At 48.4% G+C, this 14841-nt stretch overlaps 1 protein-coding gene and 1 non-coding gene across 11 annotated transcripts in view; both read left to right on the forward strand.

The window, feature by feature from the left end:
• BCL2L11 (BCL2 like 11) overlaps positions 1-9708 on the forward strand; it is a 45882-nt gene extending 36174 nt beyond the window's left edge. For all 10 annotated transcript variants that reach the window (XM_033401945.2, XM_004277806.4, XM_049695710.1 and 7 more), the window contains one exon: positions 5179-9708. In XM_033401945.2, coding sequence (XP_033257836.1) covers positions 5179-5277 — 99 coding nt within the window. In that variant the 3' untranslated portion in view covers positions 5278-9708. The remainder of the gene's footprint in view (positions 1-5178) is intronic.
• LOC117195841 (small nucleolar RNA SNORA31) lies at positions 4708-4838 on the forward strand. Its single transcript, XR_004475717.1, has one exon. It is a non-coding gene; the product is annotated as a small nucleolar RNA SNORA31 (small nucleolar RNA).
• Positions 9709-14841: the final 5133 nt, after the last annotated feature.

Raw genomic sequence — 14841 nt, forward strand, 5'->3', positions numbered from 1 at the left:
TGTGTCACACGCTTGTCACTTAAAATAACGTTTCGATCGATGGGTTATGAAATGGGTAGAGGTGGTCTTCCATCCATCACCGGGGCCACTCTGTCCCTTGCCTCACTCTGTTACCTGTGATTATGGCAGCTCTCAGCACTGTTCTGGAAGGTGCCTTGACCGCCCCTGGGGGAGCAGACACCATCTAGACAGACAGACACTCCATCCTCTGACAAAGAGGTTCTCTCTTTGTCAGAGTCCTTCCTGGTGTCAGAGTCCAAAGTTCAGTCTCCTATAACGTGTTCCCACTTAAAAATGTATCTACCTTAAAAAAAAAAAAAAAAAAGTTTAGGGTGTCTCAGGCATTCAGTGTTGAAATTCTATAAGAAACAAGTTTTTGAACAAGTTTTAAAAAATTGCTCAGTCTCAGAGTTCTGCGGATATACCTTGCTTTTTGGTGTGTCTCCTAGAGTTTGGTATTGAGCTCTTTTTGATAAGACGGTGAAAAATAATGTCCTTGTTACCTTGACTGCCAGGAAACTCTTCCCTAAACTGTGGTTCTTTTGCAGCAAATCTCAGCCCTAGTTCCCAGGATAAGTCTCTCTTTCTTAATATTTGTGATCTTCCTCAACCTTTGTTTTTATTGCGCTGTGCGCACCTCTGTGGTTTTGAGTCGGTAAACCCCTTGAGTAATGCTGAGTGTACCTGTGGGTTGTACGTACTGAGTCACTTGGCCCAGCAAGGTTTGACCCTGCCTTTGGAGCCCGGGTTGGTGAGTGTGTGTTCTGCACTGAGCTGGAGTTGAGCTGAGCTGTCGGGGTGACTTGGTGGTTCCTGCAAGCTCCGTCTGTGAAAGGGCAGGAGAGCCACGCTGGCTCGGGGGGTCATGAAGACAGAAAAGGCGTGTGCCAGGTTCCATTTATCGGTGACGGTGGGCGACCCTTCTCATCCCCAAGCTCAGGCTCACAGAGTCCGAAGGCCTGCTGTGTCTTGTGTACTTTGCGGAGGTTGGGCTCCTCTCCATCTGCAGGAGAGTGAAGCGGGAACAGAGCGGCCCACTGCAGGTATGTTGTGGTCAACCTGGCCAGTTGCCCGGGGCAGCCTGGGCTCCAGGCCTCTGTTGCATGCGGCACACCTGCTTCCCTGGTTTGGCTGTGATTGTTGTTTTGGCATTAAAATGTAATTTAGTTCCCCGATACTCGATTGGTGGTCTCGAGTGCAACCTGAGGCGGTCCCGGTGCTGTGTCCAGTCCCTGAGCCTCCTCTCCTGTCCCACCCCACGCGAAGGCCCAGCTCCTCAACGTATGGGCTGCTCCCTGGTCATGACAAGTCAGCCTGGACCCTGCTCCCCACTCCAGGGCGGACCCTCGGTGCAGCCCACCCTGTCTGCCACCCAGGTGAGCCTGTGGCCTCTGGTGTGGACGTGCAGGGAACTGTTCGGGATTCCCTGCTGAATGCCCTTGACACTGTCTCCAAGGTCGTATTTCACATCTTCAAAGAAAACCGAAGTCTGTCCAGGGAAACTCAGAGCTCCTGAGTCCATCACTTGCCTTTACGAGACGATTCCTGGCTGGGGCAGCCCCGGAATTTGACACTGCTTTTCATTCTGGCTTACTGTGAAAAATCGAATACTATATTTTACCATAAAATACTTCTCCCAAGCCATCTGCTCCTTCTTGCGTGCAGGGCCCCGCCTCTCCTCCTGCAATTCCCTCTCCTTTCCTCCCAGCAACTCTTCTTCCTCTGACTCAGCATGGGGCTTGGCTCTGTGCCTTCCTGCCCGGCTCTCCTGGCCCCACTGCCCGCCTCTCTGGCCGATGCTTCTTTCTCTGTCATCGTCTTTACCTCTGTATTACCCCTGTCACAAGATCGTGTTCATTTCGCATGGCTCTGTCCCTCAGCAGAACGTAAGCTCCGTAAAGGAGATGCTGTCGTGTTGCTCTTTGGACAAGAAGGACCCTCCGCATCTTGCCTGTGTTTGGGTGTAGGCTTCAGGCTTCACTGGAACATGTGGATGTGTTTCCGTCTGCAAGGTGGGAACTTGCACTTGCCTGCCTCTGGCTCCCGAGACAGGGCAGCTTTCTCTCGGGCTCTTCTCATTGATGGTGGTACCGTGGGCGCCCTATACGGTGGGCTGCGCCGTGCTCTCCTGCATGCGGTGCTGGCGACTCGGAAACGCCCATGAGACTTAACTGGGTGCAGACAGGCTACGAAGTCGAGCGTTGCCTGTGATGCCGGAGCCCCCCAGCCAGAGAGGAGCATGGACTGTCAGGATGGCCACAGAAGTCAATTACCCCAAATAATCCGCTCCTTGATCTAGACCACGGAGATGAAAATCCCAGTTGGATGGGATCCTGCACTTTGTACACGTGTGTGTGTAAGACATAAATTGTTTGTACCTAGGAGTATATTTAGTTTTTTAGTTCTTCCCCCAAATGAATCATTGTAATATATCTTTCTAAAGTGTTTCTATGATTTAGACTAAAACAGCATTACGCAACTCTGAGCTAAGAAGTTTTGTTTTTCACTTAAAAGGTGAAGGACCAGGAAGGATGATTAAGCATGAGCGCGTGTATTAGTTTGCTAGGACGGCCAGAGCACAGGACCACGGACAGGGGGCCTTACAGAAATGTATTTCTTCACATTCCTGGAGGCCAGAAGCCTAGGATCTCATGCTGGCTGGGCCGACCACGTCTGCCCTACGTTAGCATCATCAGGCCCAGACCGTGTGCTCGGTGACTCCGGTAAGGAAGCTGATCAGTGCGGCTGCAGGTGTCAGAGGGCGGCGCGTCTGCCCTGGCGCCAGCTGCCCATCCTCCAGCTGTTCGTGAGGTGCGGGCCATCCACGCTGTGCCAGCAGCAGCTTCGGCGGGCCCTGCCAGCTGTCGAGGGCTTTCTGGGCTGCCAGGGCTCTTGGAATCAGTGGTAATGGCTTCCTCTATGGAATGTCGTCCAAAAGCAATCATTCGCTGGTTTAACGGCGTGTGCCGTGTTGTCACGCGTGCTGTTGAGGGGCCAGGTGTCACCGTATCCTCGCTAACCCGGATGTTGTAGCATCTTCTCGTTTGTCAGGGATCGGGTGTTCCTTTTAACAGATCTTTCTTGCATTCCCCTGCCACCCTGGCATGTCTTTGCATACCGCCCCCATATTATTTTCATGTGATACGAAAGCAACAGTCTAAAAAACTCGGGAAGACTTCTCTCATCCTACATCTGCTGTCCTCAAGGGTGCGTGGAAGGTTTCTCCTCTCAGACGCTGCCAGTTCTGGAATATAAAATTGGCTAAGTGTCAGCAGTTGGGGGTCTGTCCCTACTGTATGACCCAGTCCCCTCGTGGCGTCATTTTGACTCCGTTCTCCGGTCCTCCTGAGGCCAGAAGCGACAACTGTTTGGCTTGAGATTTCCCACCTTGAAGTGATAGTTTAGCTCAGCTCTGCATACACTTTCTTCATTTTAGTAAGTCGTGGTTTTATTTTGAATAAGCCTCTTTCAACCTGTTAATATTAGTCTCAACTAAAATTAACCTTCCCCTAAATTATTCTCACCCAGAAGAAGCAAAGTAATTTTGAAAGTTAAATCAAAACAAAGCAATCTTGTGTGTCAGGCTGATAAAAATCGCAGACTGTGGTTACGGAGCGCCTCTACAGGAATCGCTTACATAAAGCTGATTTCCTCCAGTCTGGCTCCTGGTTCTGGAAGGAGCAAGGGAAGTGCTCCGGCCTTATCACAATTCCATCCCGTACAACGAGCCCCAGAGGGCTGTGTAAACAGTGGCGAAGAGGGAGCTCTGCTTGCAGCTGGCGTCTGTGGACAGCGATTGTGTCTGGGAAGGGGACGCCCGTCCTTGGCCTGCCCCGTGGCAGGTGGTCCCGTGGATGTGTGTTGGAAAGCACCCCCCGGCCCGCTGGAGTGAGAATGGGGTTAGTGGAGTGCTCCAGACAGAGCAGGGAGCTGGCCTGGGGTGTGGATTTCAGACCTGAACAGGGAAACCGGTCACAGCTCCTGACATGGAGGCGGATGTGCTCTGTTACCAGCTTTGGCTGTTCTGAGTTTACACCCTGCACTTAACCCGCGAAATGGATTAGAGCTCGAAGGTGGAAGACCCAGGGACCTCTGAGACCTTGAAATACGCTGGCCATTTCCTTTGGAACAGTTTCTCAGCTTGTCATGATCCTATGGTGATCCCCAGCAAACAGGGCTTTTCTATTTTTCATCGCTCTTTGCCCGCCACTCCGGGGTACTGGAGGGGCCAGTGGTTGACGCCGCCTGTGTCGGTGACCGTGGCCGCAGCCCTGGACCAACAGCGCTTACCCACCGGAGCTGCCCACCGACAGGCAGAGGCGCGGTGGCGCATCAGTGCTGCACTTTATTTAGCTTCTTAGGGCAAATTACCCCGAATCACTGATTTCTCAAGTAAATGACAGCCACCCGAAACTCACCCTTGAGGGAGTCTGAACCATATTTTGAATGTTGGTAACTTGGGCAGTAAGGTGGTTACCTCGCAGCCACCGAGTTCTTTCTTTCCTCTCTTCCATCTGCTTTACCTGCGCCTCTCTTCACGGGACCCCCCCCCAACTCCAGGACTTGGGGTGGCTTTCCTCCAGCACCTGCACAGAGCCGGTGGGGATACTCATTTTCCAATGGCTGCTACGTTTCCTGATCAAGGCAGCTCCGGCCAGCGATGGCATCACCTGCGGAAAGAATATGTGGTTTTTAGAAGGAGAAACAGTGCATCTATTTGACAGACCTGGGGCAGTTACTGTCTGCTAAGATTTCCACTACAGATGCAAGAAAAAAGTGTCCTCACGCTTTCTGTCTGTCTGATTGTGGCAGCCCAGGTTGAATGGGGGAATACAGGGAAGAATTGCAGCTCATAAATAACCTTGTGAACGGTAAACGCCTCCTTTATTCCAAAGAAGAATTTACAAGAGTTTACAATTAAAAAAAAAGGGTGGGGGGAAACAGATTCAGGGATTCTCTTTGAGCTTTCCAAACATCCTTTTGGTCGCTTTAAAGCAAACCATCATTTGGTGCGCCTGCTCTTTTTGCAGCGACGTCTCAGGGAAGAAGTGGCCCTTTAAGAGGCACCTTCATAGCTGTTCAGATGGGATTGGTTGTCCCCTTCAATATGGGTTCCCCCGCCAGCCCCCGAAATAAGTCGGGGTTGGAAAGTAAGGAGCTTTCCTTTTGTTGTTTCAGGTCTTTCTGAATAATCACCAAGCGGCCGAAGGTCCCCCGCAAATGGTTATCTTACGGCTGTTACGCCACATCATCCGTCTGGTGTGGAGGATGCAGTGACAGCGGGTTCCTCACGGAGCCGGGATGTGCGGACATTTTGCTCGTTCGGACCGACAAGCGCAGCACCTCGGTGTCTCGGTGCCCTTGCTGTGCAGCCCGAGGTCCCTCGCTGGAGGGGGCGGGCGGGGAGCCTGCCGGAGTGTCCGAGCTGCACGTGGACCTGACCTTGTCTTTCATCATCACCACGCGGCCGAATTTCTAACAGAAGCTTGTTGTGAATGTAAATGAGGGAGGATTCTCTTTTTAAACAATGTACAAATCATGGTTCTTTGGAGCAGGATTTTATGCAAGAATGGTGTTTACATGCCGTTTTTTTTTTTTTTCCCCCCCACCTTCTTTGATAAGAACAGGTTTTTCAAAAAGGAAACGGAAACTTTTTAACCAACTCGTGAGTGATTTTTGTACTAAAATTTTAAGAACCTTTTGCCTACTCTCAGAGGATTGTGTAAACTCCACGGTGGAAACTGAGCCAGCTGATTTATAAAGCTGCCTTAGTTTATTTTTAGAGGTCACCGTACAGCATTTTTAAACAGGAGAGGTATGATGTGGCCCCTCCCTTCCCTGCCATTGCTTCTTGGACCTTTTTTTTTTTTTTAAGTCATTATTATTAATACCAAAAAAGTTCTCCTGAAATGGAACTGGTAAAAGGGGCAGAGGGTCTCTTGTCAGCCTGTATTGACGTGCCACTCCCGTTTTGTAAATATCTACTTACCTCCTTAAATTCAGTTGCATCTGTGGCAAAATTTCAGACTCTCTTTGTGTTTCTCCTTACGTCCTTTGGCGATGCTCCTCCAGCCTGTTGGACACTGATGCACACATTTGGTCCAGTGTATTTTCATGGTCAAAAGTATAATTGGGTCTGAACATGAGTTAGTATCTGCCTGTTTGTCTATTGGTAGCTTACTCACTGGGAGGTGCTCGATGTTGGTTTTCGTTTGGTTTTGACGGGCTTGTCGTTTAGAAGTGTTCTGAAGAAGCAATGGCAGTCATAACACAAGGTATGCACTGTTGGCTTTTCTGGTTGCAGGCCTTCCCATATCACAGGACGGACTCTCAGCCTGAGGCCCCAGGTGGTTCACATGCCCACGTGCAGCCGAGTTCCGTCGAGGTATCCAAGCTCGAGCCCTTGTGGGAATGGGCGCAGGCTATGGGCGGGACTTGAGACAGCTGTTTCCTGGGCATCCTGGCTTTTTGTCCAACTCAGAGTTCATCTGGCTTTTGATGGCTAACACTCGGTTCCCACTCTCTGAAATACAGACTTAATTCTGCTCTCAGCAGTTCCATAAAAAACCCCGTTGGACACAAGTCTGAAATGGTCCCTTGGCCTTCTGACGGATGTCTGTATCACTTGTTCCACTTCCCTTGGGACGGCTGGATTTCGTCAGGCCCCCTTCATGCAGCCATTTCTGTTGGGGATGCCCTTCCTCTGCGCCTGCCACGATTATGGCAGAGAATGGAAGCCCACGAGTTGGTCAGTCTTTTCAAAGGCAGTTAAACTACTGGGGAGACCCAAGAAAGATTAGGGAGCATTGAAAGAGGGGAGGTGGAGATCGTTCTGTGAACCCCATCACTCTTATAGTTTTAGAAACCTCAGATCATTAAACAGCTTTTTAAAAAAAGATACGTGATTTTTCAGATGAGTCAACAGTGCCAACAACAGCTATCGTATTTGCTTTTGGCCCATCGAGAACCAGTGTTTTCACGTTATCAGTTGGAAAAATTGATTCATTTTTGTATCTTCATAATTTTATATAAGTATATATATATATATGTTGCATATACACTTTCTTCTTAGGTAGAGATATTTGACTCCAAATATTCTTCCTTCTAAAAGTTTTCTTTTCCCCAGATATCTTCTTGGGGTCTTGAATTGTTTTAAAGCTGTGTTGAGTCTCAGCTTGTGTCCTTGACATGTCTTGAACCCCTCTGCAGGGTCCTCAAGTCCACGCGGTTGTTAAGGTGGTTGGTGGAATTGCAGCCGTGGGCCTGCTGGACACACACACCAAAGACGTATTTGGTTCTGGGCCGCTCCCCTCCCAGGATCTCTATACGGGCCAGTCTCTCGGACTGGAGCACTTTATTCTGTTCCTTCAGCCCTGGTGCCCAGGGGCTGAGTGCTCGCTCGCCCACGTGCAAGTTTACCTCGGGCTCGGCTCGGCGGCCCCCAGGCCGCCGGGCTGGCCGTGGAAGCAGCTGGTGAGGAAACTAGAGATTCTATGAATTGTAGAAGTATTAAGAGGATGTTGCCCCAGGACTTAAGAGAGGTGACTGGACGTCTCTGTACTGTACGTATCTGTTTATCAAGATGCCTCCCTGCAGAAAGTATACCCACTGTGGGTGTACCTTTGACTTCTTATTTTTCCTTTCTTTGACTTTTTATAGAGAAAAAAATAACTCGATCCCTTTTTGGAAACTGAATGCGGGTTTTGTGCCTTGACCACCTCGTCTCACGTGAGGTTTGTAGAAAGTGTCCTGTGACTTTTCACAGAAATGCAATAAACACACACGAAATTAACTTCAAGAGTGAATCTGCAAATCACCTGGACTCCTGTTTATGAAGAATTTTTTTTTTTTCTTGGTTGTGGAGAAACCAGGTGAAAATTTCTTCCGAGTTAAAAAAACAAAAACAAAATGTACACAGTAGACGACAGCCGTCTCCTGTTTCCCCTTCTTAATATTGTATATATTTTGACTATTTATTAGATTAGGAAGTCATACTTTACTTATCAACTGAGCCAGACGTCTGTGTGCAATTATTATGTTTCCTTTACCTTTCTTGTAAGATTTTGTACAGCATAAATGAGTAAAAAAAAAAAAAAAAAAAAAAATTCACTGTTTTTACTAAACTTTTTCAGAATTGAGGGTTGTAAATATTGTAGATTCTTTTTCTGTGTAATGTGTCCTACTGTTTCATGATGCTGTAACTTGTAGAGATGTTGTATATTTATTTCCAGCTTATTTAATGTCTTAAATTCTGAAAAGTGTTGACCTCCCTGACCCCTAGCCCCTGCTGTCCTGTTAATTGCTTTAACTCGAGGTGGCCACTGGTTACCTCACTGCAGGCCACGCGGTCTCCCCGGGGTGGCCCTCCAGCTTTGGTTCCTGGTATTTCTAGTCAAATGGGTTTAGATTCGTAGAGTTTGCTGTCCTCATGATGAAGTTTGTGTTTAGACACCAGTGAGAGACCATAAACCTAGCAGGCTGTCAAATTCTACTCTAGAACTTTCCAGTGACTTTCTCTTGTTCCCAAATGGCTAGCTTCTCATGGAAGCAAATGCTGTTAACTCCAGGCCGTATTTTAAAGCCAAAATATATATGTGTGTGTGTGTGTGTGTGTATATATGTGGGGGGGGGGGCAGGCAAAAAGTTCGTTCGGGTTTTTCCATTACATCTTACGGAGAAACCTGAACGAACTTCTTTTGGGCCAACCCAATATGTGTTTATTGGCAGTTGGGAAGGATTTTTTCCATTGAAAATTTATCCCTGACAATACTATGTTCAGAGAAATGGAAACGTCGTCTTCTGGAGGTGCCGTCGTGAGATTGTTGAGGGCAGGGGCCAGGCAGGATGAGGCACAGTGGGACCAGTGGCCCCTGCTTCCAGAGACACACCAGGACCTCTTCACACCCCTAACCCCTCACTGGCAACTGATGAGTAGTTGAGTTCCCGCCACCCGCTCTGTGGCTTCCTGTGCTTTGAGGTGCGAACTAAACTGTGTGTCTTCAGGAACTAATTGTACAGCCCCTGCCCTGGACCATTCGGTCCCTGCATTTGATCCACCTGCTTCTTCAGGGTGACGCTCTCCTTCTGCTTCTCCAAAGCCTTCGAGAGAGGTTGGGGGCCCCACTGGACTGGCTGTTAAGAAGTGGAAGCTTGAAAGAGACTTCCTAGCCGTTCTGTGTCGATGGCTCTGTCATCCCTGCTGATTTAGCCTGGTGCCTGCGCGTGTCCACCCCGCACACGCGTGTGTGCAGGAATGTGACCACGCGTGTCGCTAAACCAGCTGGGGTAACTCCTGTCCTGCTCCAAACAGCATTGTGTGCAAGCAGCAGCCTCAAGCTCCCGGCTAAGTAACTTGACTACTTTTATTTGGGAATTTCAGACTTTAGAAGCTCTCTGAACGTTTTATGTCCAGGTTCTGTGACCACTAGTTACTGTATCAGAACTCATCAGGTACTACTCATTTATACATAGCACTGATCTGTCTGTATACTGATTCATCACTAACTTGTTTCCTAGGGCCCAGCATATTGTAGCATATGTATTGCAATTTCCCTGGCTTACTTGTGTTTTGCACTGATGAATTTTGACAGGGTAATTGCCACTTCACTTGTGCAATACTGCTGTAAATAACTGCAGATTTTTTTTTTTAAAGAAACTCGATCTTTTATGTTCTTAATGAATTTTATATAAATAAAACTTTCAACTAGTTTTGGTGAGCTGTTTGATTTGTTTCACGAAATGGTGGAGAAACAGCTGAGATATGGATATATACACGCCCGCACTCTGCCCTTATCAGTCATAGAATGTATTACGGACACTCAGATTTCGTGAATTCTCGCTTGAAGTCAATTCTGTGTCGTACACTTAAAAGCAACCCACTCTTTAAAGTTTTGAAGTGGCTGGGGAGAGCGACTGCAAAGTTTTCTGCCCACGTAGTCAGGTATGACTCAGCACCTGGATGGGGGGTGGTACTAGGTGACAGATCTGAACTGTATTGATTAGTGATTATAGCAGATTACCCTGCCATCTCACCCCATCTCACAGTTTGAAGAAAATTCAAAGGATGGAAGTCTGGTTTGACTCTAATAGAAAGCTGTTCTATAGCACCTGCTCGAAGCCACGAATCAACAGGTGCCTGGACGTGTGTGTGTGTGTGTGTGTGTGTGTGTGTGAGAGAGAGAGAGAGAGAGAGAAATCACTGCCATCTTACAAGGGTCCACGGAGTTTGGAGAGACCTGTGCTGCGTGGTAGGTGTGAACTAGTTTAGGAATGGCAGAGAGAAATAGGCTGATTTGGGGATATAGGTTATAAAATCCTAAATAAATTATGTAATTTGCCACTTTTGCTCTGAAATAAGTGCTGGGAAAGTTAAAGCCTGGGTGAGCTTTGTTTTAAGCTGGTGATGGAGTAATGCCTTTCATTTTCATTAGGCAAGCAGTACATGTGTGTATATATACATTTATTTCAAATCAAGTGGTGGTTCTGGCTCGTTGCTCATCCTGCTTCCTCAGCAAGGCAGGAGTTTGGATTTTTCCAGCCCATTTTCTCTGCTCTGTGTGTGTGTGTGTGTGTGTGTGTGTGTGTGTGTGTGTGTGTGTGTGTTTACTTATTCAGCAGTCTTGCTTTTCTGTAAACGCTGTACAGTCAGTATGTGGTTCTGACTTAGCGGGAGGTCATAGGTTTTTCCGTAGTGACTCCATTCTAACCACTGCGCACAGGAATAAAAGCTCCTTGCCTGGTGTCCTGCTATTGGCTTTTCTGCATCTTCGGCGCTGCCCGGTCCCTTCTTCACCAACCTGCAGGAGAGGTGCCGGCTGATGGTTCAGGGTGGTGGGATTAGCGGCTTCAACAGACTCACAGGTGCTGCCAAACTGGCTGTTCTGCTTCACACGACCACCCGCTGACATCTGCCAGGCGTCGCAAGATGATACCAGCCTGGAGGGGGAAGAGGGGTGCTGTTGTCTGAATTCAGATTTTCCACTTTCAAAGAGGATGATCTTTTCAGACACTGTGGGTATCTGCTTTTTTTCCCTTTGCTTCTTTTCAGTTGGGTTTTTTATTTTTCCTATTGATAATTAGCTCTTTGTATATTCTGGGTAAAAATGTCTTACATCTTGGAAATACATTTTCTCCAGTCTTGGTATCTTTTTTTTCTCAACATTTTATTATGGAGATTTTCAGACATACAGAAAAGTTGAAAGAATGTACAGAGAACACCCATATGCCCACCACTTAGATTCTGCCTTTCACATTTTACTCTACTTCCTTGATTCTGTATCTGTCCATCCATTCTTGCATCTTACCTTGTGACGCATTTCAAAGGAAGTCGTAGTCATCAACAACCTTATCCCTAAATACTTCAACACGTATATCATTTAGAGTTCATTAATTTTTTATAAATTTTTCCTGAGATAAAATTTACAGGTAATACAACAACTCTTAAGTATGCATTTGCTAAGTTTTGTTTGTTTGTTTGTTTGTTTGTTTGTTTCTTGTGGTACGCGGGCCTCTCACTGCTGTGGCCTCTGCTGTTGTGGAGCACAGGCTCCGGACGCGCAGGCTCAGCGGCCATGGCTCACGGGCCCAGCCGCTCCGCGGCACGTGGGACCTTCCCGGACTGGGGCACGAACCCGCGTCCCCTGCATCGGCAGGCGGACTCTCAACCACTGCGCCACCAGGGAAGCCCAACATTTGCTAAGTTTTGACCAAGGGTGCAGATGTCACCCAAACCCCTATCAAGATAAGGGACATGACCATCACTCCTGAAAGTTCCCTCGTGCTCCCTCTGAGGCAGTCCCTTCCCTCTTGCCTCCAGGGGTGACCTCAGTTCTGATTTGATTTTTTTCCACCATAAATTACTTTTTAGGTAGAGTTTGAATGGGATCATGCAGTATGTGGTCTTTTGTGTCGGATTTCTTTTTTGCTCAGCATAACGTTACAATCATCACTAATTTCCTTTTTCTTGCTGAGTAGTAGTCTGTTGTATGAACAGACCACACTTTCTCTGTTGTCTTATTAATGAACACCTGAGCTCTTACAGTTTGGGCTAGGATGAATAAACTTTCTACGAATATTCTTGAACACATCTTTTTGTGAACGTAGGTTTTATTCCACTGCATGTCTTCGAACTGCTGTGGTGTATTTGATGTAGTTCTCACCACTTTAGAAGTCAGATTTATTAATCTTACTTAGGTTTCTGTATTTTGTATTTTAAGAGCCCTTCCCTAGGCCAAAGTTTTAAATATATTTTGTGATATATTCTTCATGTAACGCTACAGTTTGTTTTCGTCTTTAACCCACCTGGATTTTTTTTTTTTTTTAATGCTATAATGTGAATCTAACTTTATTTTTTTCCCCCATAGACAGCCAGGACTGTCGTCTTTTCTTCACGTGAAATGGCTCTTTGACATCTACCAAATTCTCCTATTATGTGGTTCTGTTTCTCAGCTCTTCTTTTTTCCAGTGATCTTTTTGTTTTCATCTACATTATGCTAATTACTGTGGTTTCGTAATATGTTTTGAATTTCTCGTCTTTATTTTTCAAGATTGTCCTGGCCATTCCACATTTTGTCTTTCACGTGCATTTTGGAATTAGCTTAAGCTTCTTGACAAGTTCGGTGAGTGTCTTAATTTGGGACTGCAATGACCATATTCATTTAGTGAGCGTTGCCATTTTTCCAAGACGTTTTCCAAGGCAGCCAGCTCGTATTTTCATCTATTAGGCTTCTTTTTGATGATGTTAGTGCACTTGACTTTTCTTTCCATACATCCTGCACATTTTTTTTTTTTTTTTTTTTTTTTTGTGGTACGTGGGGCTGTCACTGTTGTGGCCTCTCCCGTTGCGGAGCACAGGCTCCGGACGCGCAGGCTCAGCGGCCATGGCTCACGGGCCCAGCCGCTCCGCGGCATGTGGGATCCTCCCGGACCGGGGCACGAACTCGCGTCCCCTGCATCGGCAGGCGTATTCTCAACCACTGCGCCACCTGGGAAGACCCCTGCACGTTTCTTGTGAGCTTTTCTCTAGGGGGAGGGATGGGGGTCAGCCAGCATCCAGCCCACCCACTCCCCCCATTCTTATTGCCACCACAGTTGCTCTTTGTGTGCCTCCCCCCCACCGTTGCCTTCCACCTTTGAAACTTTCCTTGCCCCCAGGACAGCCGACGGCAGCCGTGGCCTAAGCTGGGCCAATCCAGCACTCTGCCCCAGCACTTTGAACCTGGAGCAAGCGAGGCAAGAAGGGGCTGACGGGAGTGCAGCATCCTTGCAGCTGGGTAGGCAGGGAGGCACATGCGCATTCCCTGGCCGTGGTGCCTGCCGGGCGTGCCTGTGCCTGGTCTCCACGCTTCCTGTTTGTTCCTTGAGCGCAGGGCCCCTCCCATGAGTTCTCTCTGTGCTAAGTCAGATGCTGTTGCCGGCAGCCTGAAGCGCTGACTCATTCCTACCTGTCAGGAAAGACTGAGTCAAGGGCTGTTAGGAGTCCCCCTATGAACAGTACGAATTCAGAAGGTGTGAGGTGATAGGTTGAGATAGGCTGGGCGAGACCAGAATGGGGCTGTGAGAAGAAGGGAAATGACAAGGGAAAAGGATGCTCTCTCATTGTCTCACTTCTACCACCGGGCCTCCTTTGCCTGAAACCTCTCTTTCCTGAGGCAAGCCCTAAGTCCTTAGGCAAGCCCTAAGTCACTTCTACCACTGGGCCTCCTTTGCCTGAAACCTCTCTTTCCTGAGGCAAGCCCTAAGTCCTTAGGAGAATTTAGTACCAGGAAGAAGACACAGTAGAAGGCCCTTGTTTCTGGCCTGTTATCCCGTTTATGACATGCATTTCCAAAAGGGATTCGGGAAGGTGAAACTATACTAGCCGCTCAGCTGTCTCCTTACGGCAGATTTTGGGAGACTTGGCTCTATAGTAACCCCTCAATCTACTGACTAAACAAGATCAAACTTGGGGAGCCATTCTCACAATACACCCTAGAGGGCGTGGGCTTCCTGGCCCGGAAGGACATCAGAGAGCTTATACCACCTCGTTACATTTTTAGCCCTCTAGGTGGTCATTTGTCTAAACAATTTATTCAATCCAAGCATGTGTATTAAGATCCTACCGTCTCCCAGGTGCAGATAAAAATATAAACGTGCTTAAAACTCAGACATGCTACTATTGCTCAGGGTCTCCAGGCCAGTAAGAGGAAAGACCACAGTAGAATTCTGTACTGGAATTGCAGAGGGAGCTGTTTCCGGAGCTTGGAGAGTGAGAGACCCGCAGCTCCCCTGGGTGTCTCGCCCAACCCCCATCCGGCTCCCAGAGCCCCGCACCCTAACCCCCATCACCTGTTGTGACAACGAACCATTGGGCACCTGGTATGTGTGAGGTCCTGTTCACAGCACCCCATCATCTCAGAACAAACAAACAGCCCTTTAAAGAAACTGCCGTTACGACCCCAGGTGCCGAGATAGGGAAACTGAGTCACGGGGCATTTAATCTGCTTGCCGAGGGTCACTGAGCTCGTGGGTGGCAGAGCTGGGGTGTGAAGCTGGGCAGTGTGGCTCTGTCACCGCACCTAGGTCTACCTGTTCCTCCGTCCCCCTCTGAGGTCCCAGCGGAGCAGGTGTGGGAGGCTGAGACCAGGCAGGGTCTGCCTTGGAGGGGATGCCCGTGAGGCTGCCGGCCTCAGAAGAGTTCCGGGCATTCTGGGGACTCACGTCATTGTGGCCTGGTCCAAATCCACCTCGTGGGGGAGGGAGGGGGTGGGCACTCCAGACCCCAGGCTTTGCCTGCATCCCTGGCCCCCAGGGCATTTCAGCTTTGCCAATGGCTCGCCTCCCTCTGGAGGCCCAGGTCCTGCA

Source organism: Orcinus orca, chromosome 13 (assembly GCF_937001465.1).
Source record: "Orcinus orca chromosome 13, mOrcOrc1.1, whole genome shotgun sequence".
NCBI lineage: Eukaryota > Metazoa > Chordata > Mammalia > Artiodactyla > Delphinidae > Orcinus > Orcinus orca.